Source organism: Aspergillus caelatus (genome assembly GCF_009193585.1).
Source record: "Aspergillus caelatus strain CBS 763.97 unplaced genomic scaffold BDV27scaffold_146, whole genome shotgun sequence".
Lineage (NCBI taxonomy): Eukaryota > Fungi > Ascomycota > Eurotiomycetes > Eurotiales > Aspergillaceae > Aspergillus > Aspergillus caelatus.
This window is the reverse complement of record NW_022475409.1, coordinates 78,913-94,368: the sequence shown is the minus strand read 5'-3', so window position 1 is coordinate 94,368 and position 15,456 is coordinate 78,913. Positions and strand designations below refer to the sequence as shown.

Below are 15,456 nucleotides of genomic sequence, written 5' to 3'. Positions count from 1 at the left end.
TTTTTTCCTTCTTTCCCCCTCACATGAGCAAAAGGCGGGTAAGCAGAGGCCCCCATTCTTTTCATTTAAACCGATGGGGAATAAAGTTAGCGCAGTAGCTCTCGAATGTAACCGTGCGAGCTGAAAGGAAATCAATGGTTGGATGACGTCGACAGACCGCACGAAACTCGGTGATCGATCTGAGATTGTGGGGAAATTCATTGCCCGACTTAGTATGTACTCCGTAATCCATCTGACCCACTTTTTCCCTTTCGCTTTGCTTTTTTTCTTCTGCCCTACGAGCTGAGTATGTGGAGTACTCATACCATTCGGTGTAGGGGTAGTAGTAGCGGCGATGGTGGGAAGTAGAGGACTTGTGCTCTCACTTATCCTTGCGAGCCGGTACTGATCAATGAATGCATGTACTAAATTACAAAAAGGGCAAGAGAGCCACTTGGCCCCAGGGCAGGGTCATTCAATGGAACAACAAACAAAGGTTTCTTACGGCCGAATGTGGTTCCCTCTCTCCCTCTCTCTCGCGGTCGAAAGAAAGCTATGTACTGGGCAGAATTTGAATTAGATCCCCTTGATGTATGGAAATGTATCCTATAAAGTGTCCCTTTAACTCCCAAGGGGACAATGTGATAAGGTCGAGTTGAGGTGCTAATAGTGTCTGTCCCATTTGCCATGTGGGATCTAATAATAGCACCAGCAAATCGAAATTCATCATCTCGATACCCCCGGCAGACTATCACCACGTTATTCCTGAACGCGGCTCATTGATCAACGTTCCTTCCGTTACTACAGCGTATCCTATTCAAGACATTATTCTGGTAAAGTTTGTATTATGACGGCCAGCATCAAATTTTCTAAAGCGGGCAGCAGAGAAGGCTCCCTTTTACGCAAATGAAGACAAACACGCTAGTCAATATGTGATGAAGCATGAGAGGCTACCAATTCCGCTAGCAGATATAAAAACATAAATTGGGCAATGAATGGTCAGCTGCGGTGCTGCGACTACATGTACAGGCAGACAAGAGTAGTAGATGTGAGTGTAGATGCCGTTAAGAAAGGGCATTGTTTGTGGCTGGGCTGGTTCGAGCGTCACCCCACGCACAGCATAAAGTCATTCCGTTGCAAGTACTTCTGAAAGGAAAAGCAAAAGAGGATATCATTTGACAGGTCTGAAATGTCGGACCCTTCCAGGGGTAAGCGAATTCCGAGAACGCCCTGGGTCGAGCTGCAAGCTTGCCCAGAACGTTGGTGGTTGTGGTGGTGCTATTTCTCCCCCTACGCATGTAGATCTGAAGAGACATAGAAAAGCAAAGCACAAAGAGCCAATCCCTATATACGTTATTTATTTCATGTCATTGCCACATCCGGGTGGCATAAAGCCCATAAAAGCCCCAACCGCAATAATCCCATCCTTTGGAACGCCAACCGTGGCCGCTAAAATCGATTAACAGAGAGGAAGCCACCATATTTGGTGGCTCAAAAGACCATATACACACATCAGAGGAGGTTTTGCTAATAACAGAATGAAACAGAAAACTTGAATTGTACGCCTGGGCTGAATTAGTTGATTCCACTAGGACGCGAAGGATCGCCATCCCTGTTGCCGACAGCTGCGTCATAGCTAGGTATCGGTGGTTGATCCTGGCGCGGCAGATCTTCACTGCCTCTTCGGCTGCTATCAGGGCTCGAGTATTCCGGTGGAGGAGCCTGGTCGACATCTTGGGAATGCAACAGTGGAGCCTGCTCCCCGTCGCCAGCATTTGTGCGGCTTGAGCCTTCTCCAGCATCTTCGTTTGAAGGAATGTGAGCCAGCTGGGCGAGGGAAATATCCGTTGGGGACCGGACCGGGCCGGGACTGGCTGACGGTGCGATTCTGACTGTGGAGCTCGTACGTGCATTGTTGGCATCCTGATAAACCCGCTGGGAAATTTGAGCAGCACTCTCGCGACCGGACTCCAGCAGAATGCTACCCTGCTCACTACCATACGGTGGCGGGGGGGCTAAACTACCCGTCATTGGCGCCAATCCCCATTTCTTGACATTGGCCTCGATAAACACAAAGCCCATTTGACCGAAGTTGACGTGAATGGTGCAGGGCCCATTTGCTCCGATAGTGGGGAAGAAATTTTGCGCTTTTTGGCCATGAACCACATCTTCCAGTTTCTTGCCATTCCGAGTGAAGAATATCGTACCTGAGCGAGGCCGATAACCCACACCGATCACATCGCCTTGCGAAAGTGGAGGGCCATATGGTGTTGGTGTAAAAGGCTGATTATATCTCCGGTGACCAGTGGTTTGGTATGCCACTGAGGCTCTATGGTATCCTACGACGAAACAGTGACATTAGCGTTTGGCACACACTAGGAATTATCCACATAAGCGATATCAAACCTACCTGGTAACCGGAACAAAGGATATGGCTTGGTAGTCATGCCAATACCGACGAGAGTATTCTCGGGTTTATCGTATATCTTCGCTTCCCAATAGTAAACATCATTCTGTTTCGGAACAGGTAGGTTGGTTTGCACACTGCATTCAGAATCGTAGAACTCAATCTCTGTGCGGGCCTCGACAAAGCAGTTGGCGATTTCCAGCTCCGGTTGGAACTCCCATGCTGAAACACCCTTTTCTTGGATCGCGAGGAACTGAGAGAGAGAGATATCGGTTTGCATCGATTCGGGCGGGTTAGCTTCGATGAATGCTAAGATACCGCAGATTAGCGATGAGTGATCCTCTCACATCAGGATCTTGGGTTTAGTCGCTAAAGAGCAGAAACTCACCCTTTGCCCTCAGATACTCGGACCGCGACAGATCATCCATGGCCTCCAAAGCCTCTGTCTCCTCGCGCAAAAACGCTTGCTCATCATCATATTCACCTGGGCGCCCGATGCGGTCCAAAATAATTCTACCACGTTGAGTATACTTGAAAAAGAAGAATATCGCAAGAACAAGCACAGCAACTGCTGCAGATCCGAAGGCGGAGAGGACGCCGATCAAGATACCCTTGCCGGTAGAACCCGAAGAATTGCCACTCGCGCTGACCAGACCGCCATCCTGACTTGGAGAGGACATTGCCAACAGGACATGTTCAATATCGGATGCCACTCGTTGAGGATCAGTGGTTGGATAGCGAGACTGCGAGGCTGGTGACGTTGTCGGATCGCTTATCACGGAAGTGGTGAGGGTCGAGGGAGCACCCCATAGGGCACTGAGCCCCGATGCCTCAGATCCCCGCATTGTTCATTGACCGGTTTGGGACTCGACGTCAAATTTAACTAATATAGAAAGAGTTGAGCAAAACAAGAGAGAGAGATAAACCGCAGCGACCGAAGTGGATGGAAGCGAAGGGGCGGAAGGAAGAAAGGTACAATGATGAGATGAGAAGATGAGTTGGTGAGATGACAGTACAGGAACAGCGAAGTTAACAGTCCAGATTCGCCGCCATGTGGGGAGGCGCAGCGACGCTTCCGGACAATTGCGTTCGGATAACGAATGTTTTGGTTCAACGAACTGTATTATGTATTACAAAGAACTGATTGGGACCGTAGCTGGTTTTCTTCCATATAACATCCTGTCGCCAGTTTCAGAAATTGGAATTCTCTACGCTTGTATCCCATGAATGCAAGGCTAAGAAAAGGGGTATGAGTAGTGATAGTTATCCTACCACTCCTTGGAGTCTTGCTTACACCTTCTAATTCCTACTGACCAAGAAAAATTGGGATACTGTATGGTTATTACAAGGAGGATGACCCTGCGTCCAGTACATACATACCTATGGACAGGTACATACATACTACGTACTACAGTACCTGGATATTTTTGGAGCGACTACTCCGTACTGGTAGCAGTACTAGGAAGACCATCACAAGGTGCAGTCTAAATACCGGATGTACGGTACCGTATCAGTAGGTCGCACCCTACCTCAACTTAGCCGCCTCCAAATTAAACAAACAAGCTGAGCGATGATACATCTCTCTCTTTGCTCCTGTATTGCCTTCTCTTGTTCTCCCCATTCTCGTGTTTCATTGCAGCCCCTTGGCTTCTCATGTAGAAAGATATAGCTCTCCCTCCTTTCCACACTCCCTCGTAAATATGCGTTCACACATATCTCCAAGTATGCGTGTCTCAGAGCCATCTGACGTTGTCATCCGTTCTGACGATACCTGCCATATCCGCCTTACTTGGTCAGGCAGCGAGTGCGATAAATATCCAGGTATGCAAAGGAGCCGAATCTGCTGGATTTGTCCCCTCCATCCCTTTCTTTCCAGCTCCTAGAGTAACCTTGATGGCTTTTGGAGGCTGACAGGCGGCGGTCCGCAGCAAAGCAACATGCGCGTAAGGTGGCCATAAAATTGGGGGTGTCCTCAGGCCTTATCTACCTTGTCGGCCAGCCTACGGTCAATTGGGGCGACTCAGATCAACCACAGCCATTCCGACAGAGACGGTATTTCTACTATCTCAGTGGAATAGATGAGCCGGATTGTTATCTGACCTACGATATTCAAGCGGATTTGTTAACTTTATACGTCCCGGACTTCGACTTACGCCGTGCGGTATGGATGGGACCTACGCTGACTATCGATGAGGCTCATAAACAAACCGACGTGGACCGTGTCAAATTTTTCGCTGCCTTACAACATGATCTTGAGTGGTGGGCAAACGAGAACAAGGGGTCCCATCCGATATATGTCCTGCATGATAACCAAAAGCCAGTGATACCATCAAAGCACCCCTTGCTAGATAATGAACGGCTACTTCCGGCGATGAATGCAGCTCGGGTTATCAAGGATGAATATGAGCTACGGATGATACGCCAGGCAAATTATATATCTGGCCTAGCACATCGCAAAGTACTTGAAGATATTCACCGCATGTCCACAGAGGCGGAAATTGAGAGTTCGTTCTTAGCCACCTGCATCTCCCATGGTGCCAAGAACCAGTCATATGCGATCATTGCTGGCTCAGGAGAGAACGCGGCTGTCCTTCATTACGTTAAAAATAACGAGCCTCTCGATGGAAGACAGCTGGTCTGTCTAGATGCTGGGGCAGAGTGGAAATGCTACGCAAGTGACGTGACCCGTACGATTCCCTTGTGGACAGACTGGCCTAGTGAACGTGCAAGGAACATTTACCGTATAGTTGAGGAGATGCAGGAACAGTGTATTAGAAGCATCCGAAAAGGCGTGCGATTTCGGGATCTGCAGCTGCTTGCACATGACATTGCGATCAAAGGGTTGCAGAAACTCAACATACTAACAGACGACTGCAAAAGTGCCTTATACGAATCCGGGGCATCTGCTGTTTTCTTTCCTCATGGTCTGGGTCATCATGTTGGCCTCGAGGTCCACGATGTCTCCGAAAAGCCCATCACAGCTTTGGATGGAAAGCAAGCTAACTGGGGTAACCATAACTTCGTACCGCTTCTTACCGACAGCAGTTGGTCCGTACCATTATTGGACGAGGGCATGGTAGTGACTATTGAACCGGGCATCTACTTCAATAGACTCGCCTTATTGAATGCGCAGAACCAGCCATTGGCGAAATACATTAATTTCGATGAGGCTGAGAAGTACATTCCTATTGGCGGCGTCCGCATTGAGGACGACATTTTAGTTACCGCTGAGGGGTATGAGAATCTGACGACGGCACCAAAGGGTGAGGAAATGTTGGAGATCATCCGTCGCGGGATCGACAATTCTTAATCTCATTCGCATATACTCCAGGTGGAGTCGTCACTATCAATTTGTGGTTTCAACTACTCCGTGCTTTCGGGTCAATGATCTCGGATAATTTGGAGCAGGGCATTCTAGACTCGTAAATGACGAATTAGCAGGAGATTACGGTGTAACTTATGGAGTCCTCTAAGAAGGAATAGCTATGTAAGTGGCGCCCTTCTGGGGCTCTTCCTAGGCGCCACCTTTTCAACCATCTGTGTCATATCCACACCACTTTTACCTAGATTGGCAATAGTAATAATATATACCCGCCTTCTAGAAGGCATTTTCACTCCGCTGATCGAAACGACCACGCTGCACCACCGCACGGAATGATTCGCCGAGAATCCCCATAGTATTCTTCGCCAAAGATTCCTTGTGTAGCTTTATATTCCCACAAGGCCGACAAACTAAAATTTCTTTGACCGACAGTATCCAATTATTGTCTCGACTGGGTGGTCTTCAAATAACTAGTAATGATCTACCTGGCGGTTGAGACAACCATGACTTACTATGACCGTGGAGTCACCAAGGACAAATGAAAAAGAAGGTGAGTAGACGTTAAAAGGGTACAGGGAATTCCGGACATAGTAGTACCCTTCATGGCCCTATGTACATGTAAAAACCCAACAAACAAGACAACTGTTTGAAGAGACAAACAAAATATCGCTCAATGAGAGCTCTCCATGTGCCCCGAAAAATTTTCAGATGTGTCTGCACAAGTGGACCACTGACGCATGCACAAACAAGTGTCAAATGATGATAGCTTCCCCGTTAGTCGAGTTTGAGGTAGGTACGGACCTAATGATGGACTGGTCAGCCCACTCGAAACGCGCATGAGACTAGTTACAGCTCCCCAATAGTAAAGCTCTACCTAGTCTAGCTTTGGATACTTTTGTGCGTACCTCCGGGTCTAAGTCTCCCAAACTAAACAGCTACTGCCATGAAAAGGAGGTGATACCCAGTCCAGCAACACCCAACACGCCAGCAAGAAAATAAACCGGAATGATCAAAACCCCAGCCTGATACCTAACCCTCTTGCCTTGGTAGGTTAGAAGAAGTTTTCAACCTTTCGCTTTTGTATTACCTACTTTGAAACACGACCGAGTTCCATTCCTATGATATCATTGCGGTCATGCCGCGAAATCCGTTGATGGATGACGAGGACACATTTGAGATGTTCTACGGTGTTCTTCTGACTAAATCATGTTCCCTGTTATGGAAAATTACGCTTGGTATCGGATCTGTGAGCGCGCCGATCGGTCCGTACGGCATCCTCATTTCTGGGAGGTTTTAGGCACCGGAGCTGTGGCATCGGCCCCGTATGGTATTGTCAGCAGGCAAGTCTGAAGAGGGGGAGGGGATCGGCACGAGAATTGCCGTCATGCCACGACTGAAATTAATGATTTTTTTTCCCTCTCTTTATTTTTGCTGCCTTCCTAAATCTACTTAGTGTGGCTGTTTTTAACGTCTCCTGATCGGGATCTACGCAACTTGCATACGGACCCTTGCTATTTGCCTACAACGGAGCCATACTCCGGACTCCGAATTTTTTTTTTTTGTAGATGAGGAATTATACCTCCTCTGGTACGGCGTACAATGAGCCATTAACGACGATTGGCTGTAAATACCTCAATGAATATTACATTTGAATTTCTTGTTACTTTGGCATCAGATCTTGCGTGACAATTGAGTTGAGCATGCCTTGACTTTTTTTGTCTTGCTCCCTGAGGACATTGACGGTAGGATGACTCAAGAGCACGCAAGAACCAAATCCGCTACGCCATTCCAGATTTTGATGAGGCCATTTTTCACCATAGTAAGGGTACGTTAGGTATTTTTGCTTCTAGACTGCAGAGTGTGGAGATGGTACACTGAAAGTAGGGGCTTATTGTGGATCCCCCGTCCCGAATGATGAGATTTTTCTTCCCTTTTTAACTCCGGCTCCATTTTTGGCCCTAGTGAGTCACACCACTGGAGCCAGCACACTCCATTGTAGTCATCGATGCTATATAACGGAGCTGATGCTAGATGTCTCCTGGTTTGGCCTTTTTAATTCCTTCCTTCACCTCATCTCATCCTTCCCAGGGGGTGATGGTCACTTCCCTCATTACGACTTTATAACGCTCTTCCCAAAAAGTTCTGATATTTCCTCCTTGCCTGCTTGCTTTCTCGTCAATTCCGGGTGTCGCAGAAGAAAAAGAAAACTATCAGAAGAACCGTCCTCGTCGCTCGCTTAGGTGGATAGAGAATGGGACAAAGGCACAACAGACGTCGCACACGCCCACGATCTCGAAACCGCAGCGCTAATCACTCTTCCATTGAGCTGCCTCCATATCCCGTCAACTACACTCGCAGCCCAGCTGTACTTAAAACGACCCCTGCCGCCTGCGATTCACTCGACTCCATCTCAATACCCTTCGCCCCGACCTGGCATTATGGGTGTACAACATGGCAGAAGCGTGACCGCATGTTGCGGCTAGAGGCCTTACGGCTGGAGGCCGAGCAATGTCGTCTTTTTGGTGGTGAACCGGGGGATGACGTTGGACTTTGCTATAGCATGCTCGAATACTTCGGTGGACTTGATTATATTGACTCGTAAGTTACCCATGTTCTAATATCTGGATTTCTTAGATTGTCTCTTCTAACTAGCTTATTAGCTCACAGAGTCTGAGACTACTACCTGGGTGAATGGCAACTCAGTATCAAAAGCCTTGTCACCATAACCGCCCATACCATGACATTTGGAATGTTGGAATTCAATGAGAATTCTCCACATCCAGAGCCGGTACCCGGACAGACCATCCTGCAATAATAGAAAACCCTATCGACAGCAGGAAAACACCAATTTGAAAATAGTCGGGAGCACCAGTTCCGTGGGGAAAACCAAGTTTTCGACTTGTAGCAATGAAGGCCCCTCTTCCTGCGCAAAGCAGTATGGGTGTCGGATTGGTCCCTTACGACTTGGCCACGAGTCCCTGGTCCAGAAGATGACTACGTTTGTCACGTCGAGAACCGAGGGTTCTTCTGATTGGTGGGTTGAGTTCGCATCTGACCGTGTGTTGGTGCTCGAAATCCCTGTCAATCAGGAGGGCTCCTGAAGTATCTCCGCCGCATTCTTTGTCAGATTCTTTGCCCCAACTATTACACGATCTACCATGCTGTCCGAAACAGTCGATATAGAGAGGAGAACACCATTGAGTTAAGACTTTTCCTCCCATATCTGGTCATCCGTTCCATTGATCCCGAATTTGGGTTTCGTATATGGAAAAAAGAAATGAAGCTCAAACCTCGTTATGACGCATGAGTTGATTTTATGTTCACCGGAGGAACAGAGCCATCTAGCACGATGAATGAATTGTGATGATCCGTCATGTATAAAATTAATAGAGAGGTGTACTTTGTATATCATAATGACCATGTATCTTTGAAACATGCTGCCAAAAGCTCACTGTACGGAGTAGGTTGTAGTCCTTATACTAGGTACTCCGTAGGGTAAAGGGTAGTTACGTCCTTGAGCGGTGGTAGTCAGCAGTAGTCTTTAGTGCCTGGTCAAGACCGGCTTGCCAGCCTTACTTTTGTGGCAACGACAGCACCTTTACACCAAGCTATGTTTGGAAGGCGGTGTGGGCCATGACCGCCCCGTAAAGGACACGGTCGATCAGATTGAAGGTTAGTACCACGGCGGATGCGATAATTATCGAGATACTACGGACGGAACAACCTTCTCTTCTGTCACTCACCCTCCTTTACCTACCCTGGAAGGGAACATGCTCCTGGGAACAGCCACCTAATCCTAAATTTGTCGCATATTGCTTCTCTGTTCAAGAATTTATTTAGCTCGCCGCACATTGTGTGTCTGACGGTCACACGTTGTCCTATAGTCTTGCCCATCGCGGGCGACCGTGTCTTCTGTAAATCCGCTTCACCATGTCTACAGATTACACCTATGATGAACAGGTTAGTACTCAGCTGTTTTCCCAAGCTTCTCGGTAAAGTAGCTAACAACCATACCTCCTTTCAGGGTCAATTTTTCCCGTTCTTCATCCTAACCCTTACGGGTCTTGTTACATTCCCGTTAACATATAACCTTCTTAAGCCGAGCAAAGGTCAGTACCGACGTTTGTCTTGATTTACGCTGATTCCATATTATCCGGATTTTAACCTTTCAATCAATTATTGCAGAGCTTGAGAACACCGCCCCTCGAATAAAATCGGACTACAGGCCGGAACATGGCGATCTCATTGAAGCACAGAAGCGTAAGCGTCTACGCAAGGAGCGCAGGATTAAGCGCATCGTTACCGTTGTATTGGGATATGCAGTTATGGCTTGGATGGTTTATTTGATTGTTGTCACTGCCAGAACAGCACCCAAGATCTGGGATCCATATGACATCCTCGGCATCTCAAGGGTGAGCTTCCATATAAAGCCCACTCGATGGAGACTATCAACTGACTAGCGTCGTCTATCAGAGCGCCGATGAAAAAGCGATCTCTAGACACTACAAGCGTCTGTCTCTTATCTATCACCCCGACAAAATTCGGCCAGACCCCGCGAAGAACGAGACTATTGAAATGCTCAACGAGCGTTTCGTTGAGCTGACCAAGGCCTACAAAGCACTCACAGATGAGGAAGTTCGTAATAACTATATTCAGTATGGCCATCCCGATGGCAAGCAAAGCTTCAGCATTGGTATTGCTTTGCCGCAATTTATTGTCACGGAGGGAAATGGGAAGTACGTTTTGCTCGTCTATGGCGGCTTACTAGGTGTTCTCCTCCCTTACATCGTCGGTCGGTGGTGGTATGGCTCGCAGCGATACACCAAGGAGAGAGTCCTGGTCGCTAGTGCAGGGAACATCTTCCGGGAATACAAGGATGGTATCACCGGTGGTGGAATCGTCGGGGCTCTTTCCTCTGGTGACGAGTTTAAGGATATGCTCAAGGGCTCGCAAGCAGAGGCAGGACTGGCGAAGCTGGAAAAGATGGTCTTGGCAGATGATTCCTCATTCCTCTCTTCTGCAGACCGTGAAAAGCTTAAGGAACTGGATGATTCTACACGCCGGAAGGCGCTTGCTTTGCTGTGGGCTTATCTTGGCCGCATTGACTTAAATGATGCTACACTCAATGGAGGTAAGTTGTGCATTGATCAAAGGGTACTTTACATGGTCAATATAATAACATACTCGTACAGAAAAGTACGAGGCCGCCCCCATTGCGCTCTCTTTGAACGAAGCCTTCACAGCCATTTCCCTGGCTTTCGGTAACCTTCGTCCCATTTTGGGGTCTTTCCAAGTTTCTCAGAATTTAATTCAAGCCATCGCCCCGGGATCATCCCCCCTTCTCCAATTGCCTTATTTCACTGATGACATCGTCAAGGCTGTTGAAGGCGAAGACGCCAAAACCCACTTCAACGTTCAGAGGTTCATGAGCCTGCCAGAAGATAAGCGACACAACCTCACAGTGGGTGCAGGTCTTTTGTCTGAGAAGCAATACGCAAGCGCCATCTCTGTTGCTAAGCAGCTTCCCGCTCTCGAAGTTTCTAGAGCATTTTTTAAGGTTATGGGAGAGAAGGTTATCACGCCAAGCAGTCTTGTCCAGCTCGTTGTCAAAGCACGGTTCATCCCACCAGGCTATTCGAACGTTCCGGAAGTGACCCCAGCCGACCTTGAGGACGTTGACCCTGATGAGGATGATCTCGATGCTCTCATGGGTCGCAAGCCAACCAAGACAAAGAAGCTCGCCAACGGTGAGAAGGTGGAGAGCAAGGTTGAAACCATTCAACCGCCACTGGCTCATGCACCATATCTGGCTCGTGATCACTCTCCTCGTTGGCATGTTTTCTTGGCCGATCCCAAGCAGGGCAAGATGGCCGTTCCACCATTTACCTTCACTACCTTTGATAAACCCTTGTTCGACGAAGCTGGAAAGCCTACATTCAATGTCCAGACTCTCAAAATGCAGTTCCAGGCTCCCCCCCAGGTCGGGGACTTTACCTTTGTGATGCACTTGCTCTGTGACAGCTACCTTGGTCTTGACACGAAGATGGAAGTCACGCTCCACATCGATGATCCTGCTAAGGCAGCTGCGCTGGAGGAAGAGGATGATATCAGTGAGCCCGATGAAGGTACGGCTTTCTTTTTACTAGACGTTGTATCCCTATCTAGAGACCACGCTAATATACCATCAACTACAGATTCTATTGCCGGTCAAATGCAGGCCTTGAAGACCGGTCAACCCCCCAAGAAAAAGGCTAAGAAGCCAGAAGATGATTCTAGTGAAGATGAGAGTGATACCGACGGCGACGCAGGAGATACCAGTGATACCAACACCGAGACTGACGTTGACGATTAAGCGGTCCAGCGGATGGCGAAATTGGGAACAAACGAAAAAAAGGACAAAAAAAGAAACAACTTAGTCAGACGATACAAGAAAGCGATGTCAGTCGAGAATAAGACGGCGCAGAAGGAGATTTGGAGAGATAGGATGAGAAGGAGATCTTCCCCCTTCTGTCCTTATGATATCTTCTTCTGCTTGTTTTTACTACATATATCGGGTTTATTTATTTATTTATTTCTTACATACCTGTTAGATTATGCATTATATCAGGGAGTTTATATCTTTGTCTTTCGGAGTCTTGTTACCGTTGTGGTCTGTGATTAGCTTGAGAGCAAAAGTAAGTCCGATTGTAGTTAAGTTGCTAACATGTTTTCACATTCATGTGCCCATGCAAACCAGATTGTACGAAGCCATCAACTCTGACTTACCTCTTTCGCATGGGGTATTTGATGGGCTCGTCGATTGATTCGTCTCGATAAGAAAAGTATTAGGGATTCCATAGGATACCGCGATAAGGACAGGATGACTTTGATGGCTAATAGCAGCTTGAGGAGTCATTCATAGAGGCCAGTCAAGGCAACATTGGTGTTAGTGATGATTTTCTTCAGTTCTTGGCTAGATCTATGTAGGTGAATAAACTGTACAGACATGATGTGAAAGGGCAGGGGTGGAAATTGAGATTATTAGCGGATATGTGTGATGGTCACTGACTAGCCATGTTTCTTTTATTTTTCATAAGGATCGCATAAATCTTTTGTAAACTATGGAGGATTCATCTTGCATTGTCTTATAGCAGCAGATGATTGTAACCTAATTTCATAGTAGTTTTGGCTTGAAACATAAACTTGCTTGAGCCTATTGCAGAGACGAAAAAACCACCCCAATGTTAGGACATGGTTGGTTGACTGCTACGGATTAGCACATGAGAATTAATCTTCCCATGACCCAGGATATGCGTCGATATAATGTACGCTCCATGGCACCGTTATGCAACTTTCTGGAAGTAGTTGCTTGGTGTCAACGCTCACCGCTAGCATAGTCGGCCTTCCAAGTAGACAGCTGAGTAAATTCCCCAGTAGGGTTTGAAAAGAGAGTGGTATGAGTTGTCTTCTCGGACTAGGGCAAGAATCTGCTATCATATGTTGAGCGTGTGAGTCTAGATGAGTTAGGACAATGCCAAAGTGTTCCTAATCGAGGCCAGTCAGTTATGAAGGTGGTATAATGTTAATATGAATACATAAGATGTATACCGCTTTCTGGTTACTGCCCATACGCATGTGTTGCTGTTCATCCCTTCCTATAGAACAACAGTCCTCAATTCTCGCAGCGGAGTGGATGATAGTTCATGAGACTACAAGGGGTAGTGAACTTGGGTAACATACTGGTGCTGCTTTCTCGAGGCTACCTCCTACTCACCCGCGTGCTCCTCCGGCCCAGTGATCGACTTCTTTCATTCTTCATGCTGCTCAGGGCGTACTCAGGTCGGCCGGCTCAGTGAGAACTCCAGACCCGAGCAGTAAGATGAAAAAGAAAGACACCATTGACCTAAAACCCCGGTACATATGTGCAACTATAAGCCCTAGATGGTCGAAAGCGTAGGTGAAAAGTTATCAATTGGGGATATGGCCATTTCAGGTACTGAATTGATAGACAGCTATCACCAATGAAAGTAGACAATAGGCATAATCAATGCCTCGACCTTGCCCAAGGTTGGGCAGGCCGATTTGGATCGGCTTCTGTCTCCCATAAGAGGGCCATGCGTTTACTACGCTGGATATTGATGGTAAAAGAGGTCTGAGGATAGCTCAGGATGAAGAGAGGGGTATATGCCACGCACTCAGACGGTAGTGAAGCGAGAGGTAAGGTGAAGAAAGGAAACCAAATGGGTGTGCCAACGCGTCCTACGCGTGTATAAAGACCTCGTTAACGGGAATCGAGATAGAAGAAAGATAAAAGATACTAGCCAAGGAAAAGATGATCAAGAAAAGGGTACAGGACAAAGATTCCCCTCAAAAGGGTCAGAAGAAGTTTAACCACATGGGTAGGATGCCCAGCTAGGTGCAAGGCCCTGGTAGAGCGATTGTTGTTCGTACAAATGAAGGCTATAGTTACCGAGAATTTCAGCAGGCATACCGGTAGAATGATGATGAGTCCTTGGTCCTGCGGTCGCTCCAGGATGAAGAGGGCCTTTCGTTGATTCTGCGTTGCCACTGGTACCCGTATAATAGTAATATGAGTTCTCTGTGTTAGACACTGGAGGTAATGTTCCAGAACACTTGCTCTCAGCTACAAGGCCAGCTGCCTCCACCGCTGACCGAGGCATTGTCACGCTATGGAACCCCGAATGTTGGTAGCCGGCATATTGTTCATGATGAGCCGAGTGAACAGGTTGGTATTCCCATTTATAATGACCACCGGCCTTAGTGGAGGAGTTTACAGGACTGCAGTGGTTTGGAGAGGGCTCCGGGGGAGTAACAGGCTCTGGAGATGGATCGGTGGTTGCGCTGCAATCAGTAGAAGCCATATACCGCAGGTATTGAAGATCTTCTGAGTCTTCATCTTGTTCATCTGCATTCTCCTCGGCCTGTTTTATTAGTCCGAGGCGGTCCAAAATTGCGTGCGTCAAAGGATAACCATCAGGGGACTCTGTAAGGGGCTCTCCCGGAAAACCGTCTTTATTTAGGCAGAGCTTATATAGCCTCTGTAGTGCTTTCACGACAAGTGAGTGGTGCGATTCGAGCATTTCAACGAACCTGTTCAGTCATCAAACCAGTATTAGCTTCCTTCATAAGCCGCTGAGCTGGAAGCGCCCAAGGAGGAATGTGGATGTCCTTACCCTCGCGAATAGACCTTTGTCTGCGTAGCCTTCCTCTCCCGAAAGAGACATGGATGGTTATACGCGGAACAGCGGTTACATGGCTGTTTCCCGTCACACTAAGCTGAATGAGCATGACTGGCTGTTGAATCTAGAAGAAAATATGGGAGTTTTGACTGCTTCACCAACCTTGGTCTTCTTGACTCTGCAGCGATCACAAGCCTTGAGAACATGCTTGCGCTTAACGCGAAAGACACGTTGGTCGTGCTTATCTTCTCCTAGCGATACGCGAGCTTCCAACTGCGACAAAGACGACATTGTCGCAAGATCGTACATGCCATCTGGAAAGCCGGGAATGTGCGACTTTGGCCGTAGCTTCGGTTGGCGGGACATCATTTTCAGAGAGCACAAGTATGCGACAAGAATACTAGCGGAGATGGAAAGGCAATTGAGTGATTTTCTGCGACTACTGGGTTGAAAAAGCTTGGGTATAAAAAGGAGCTGTGACTAATCGGCTGTCAGTCAGGAAGGAGGGGGAGGGGTAGATGTTTAGATTTCTAAAGAGCAGCAAGCAGGTGGGGTGCCTGATATTGGTA

General features: G+C 47.6%; 6 protein-coding genes across 6 annotated transcripts; 4 read left to right on the top strand and 2 right to left on the bottom strand.

Moving 5' to 3' along the window:
- Positions 1-892: 892 nt before the first annotated feature.
- BDV27DRAFT_131775 (SSH4 family protein) lies at positions 893-3,373 on the bottom strand. Its single transcript, XM_032067710.1, has 3 exons — positions 2,775-3,373; positions 2,390-2,695; positions 893-2,318 (listed from the first exon to the last, which is right to left on the bottom strand). Exons 1-3 carry the CDS (start codon positions 3,229-3,231, stop codon positions 1,555-1,557), a joined length of 1,527 nt encoding a protein of 508 aa, XP_031925387.1. The 5' UTR covers positions 3,232-3,373; the 3' UTR covers positions 893-1,554.
- A 569-nt stretch (positions 3,374-3,942) lies between these two features.
- On the top strand, positions 3,943-5,927 carry BDV27DRAFT_19692 (aminopeptidase P family protein). The gene is made up of 2 exons (XM_032075978.1): positions 3,943-4,207; positions 4,315-5,927. Exons 1-2 carry the CDS (start codon positions 4,087-4,089, stop codon positions 5,694-5,696), a joined length of 1,503 nt encoding a protein of 500 aa, XP_031925386.1. The 5' UTR covers positions 3,943-4,086; the 3' UTR covers positions 5,697-5,927.
- A 796-nt stretch (positions 5,928-6,723) lies between these two features.
- Positions 6,724-7,299, top strand: BDV27DRAFT_131772 (uncharacterized protein). Its single transcript, XM_032067709.1, has 2 exons — positions 6,724-6,750; positions 6,800-7,299. Exon 2 carries the CDS (start codon positions 6,844-6,846, stop codon positions 7,003-7,005), a length of 162 nt encoding a protein of 53 aa, XP_031925385.1. The 5' UTR covers positions 6,724-6,750; positions 6,800-6,843; the 3' UTR covers positions 7,006-7,299.
- Positions 7,300-7,959: 660 nt separating this feature from the next.
- Positions 7,960-8,399, top strand: BDV27DRAFT_159911 (uncharacterized protein; the record flags this gene model as incomplete). The annotated part of the gene is made up of 2 exons (XM_032072949.1): positions 7,960-8,306; positions 8,369-8,399. The coding sequence occupies 2 exons, from the start codon at positions 7,960-7,962 to the stop codon at positions 8,397-8,399; spliced, it is 378 nt and encodes a 125-aa protein (XP_031925384.1).
- A 990-nt stretch (positions 8,400-9,389) lies between these two features.
- BDV27DRAFT_131767 (J domain-containing protein) lies at positions 9,390-12,324 on the top strand. The gene is made up of 6 exons (XM_032067708.1): positions 9,390-9,668; positions 9,733-9,817; positions 9,894-10,120; positions 10,182-10,839; positions 10,901-11,833; positions 11,903-12,324. The coding sequence occupies exons 1-6, from the start codon at positions 9,639-9,641 to the stop codon at positions 12,058-12,060; spliced, it is 2,091 nt and encodes a 696-aa protein (XP_031925383.1). The 5' UTR covers positions 9,390-9,638; the 3' UTR covers positions 12,061-12,324.
- Positions 12,325-13,726: 1,402 nt separating this feature from the next.
- BDV27DRAFT_19684 (Zn(II)2Cys6 transcription factor domain-containing protein) lies at positions 13,727-15,432 on the bottom strand. The gene is made up of 3 exons (XM_032075977.1): positions 15,050-15,432; positions 14,882-14,979; positions 13,727-14,798 (listed from the first exon to the last, which is right to left on the bottom strand). Exons 1-3 carry the CDS (start codon positions 15,254-15,256, stop codon positions 14,075-14,077), a joined length of 1,029 nt encoding a protein of 342 aa, XP_031925382.1. The 5' UTR covers positions 15,257-15,432; the 3' UTR covers positions 13,727-14,074.
- Positions 15,433-15,456: the final 24 nt, after the last annotated feature.

Bases quoted from the DNA above. Each gene is read 5' to 3' on its own strand.
- BDV27DRAFT_131775 (XM_032067710.1), bottom strand. From the start codon at position 3,231: ATGCGGGGATCTGAGGCATCGGGGCTCAGTGCCCTATGGGGTGCTCCC. The intron at 2,696-2,774 runs GTGAGTTTCTGC...GCGGTATCTTAG, and splicing joins CGAGTATCTGAGGGCAAAGG to CATTCATCGAAGCTAACCCG. The intron at 2,319-2,389 runs GTAGGTTTGATA...GTTTCGTCGTAG, and splicing joins TCCTTTGTTCCGGTTACCAG to GATACCATAGAGCCTCAGTG.
- BDV27DRAFT_19692 (XM_032075978.1), top strand. From the start codon at position 4,087: ATGCGTTCACACATATCTCCAAGTATGCGTGTCTCAGAGCCATCTGAC. The intron at 4,208-4,314 runs GTATGCAAAGGA...GGCGGTCCGCAG, and splicing joins CGAGTGCGATAAATATCCAG to CAAAGCAACATGCGCGTAAG.
- BDV27DRAFT_131772 (XM_032067709.1), top strand. From the start codon at position 6,844: ATGCCGCGAAATCCGTTGATGGATGACGAGGACACATTTGAGATGTTC.
- BDV27DRAFT_131767 (XM_032067708.1), top strand. From the start codon at position 9,639: ATGTCTACAGATTACACCTATGATGAACAG. The intron at 9,669-9,732 runs GTTAGTACTCAG...ACCTCCTTTCAG, and splicing joins ATTACACCTATGATGAACAG to GGTCAATTTTTCCCGTTCTT. The intron at 9,818-9,893 runs GTCAGTACCGAC...CAATTATTGCAG, and splicing joins CCTTCTTAAGCCGAGCAAAG to AGCTTGAGAACACCGCCCCT.
- BDV27DRAFT_19684 (XM_032075977.1), bottom strand. From the start codon at position 15,256: ATGATGTCCCGCCAACCGAAGCTACGGCCAAAGTCGCACATTCCCGGC. The intron at 14,980-15,049 runs GTTGGTGAAGCA...CATTCAGCTTAG, and splicing joins GCAGAGTCAAGAAGACCAAG to TGTGACGGGAAACAGCCATG. The intron at 14,799-14,881 runs GTAAGGACATCC...ATGACTGAACAG, and splicing joins ACAAAGGTCTATTCGCGAGG to GTTCGTTGAAATGCTCGAAT.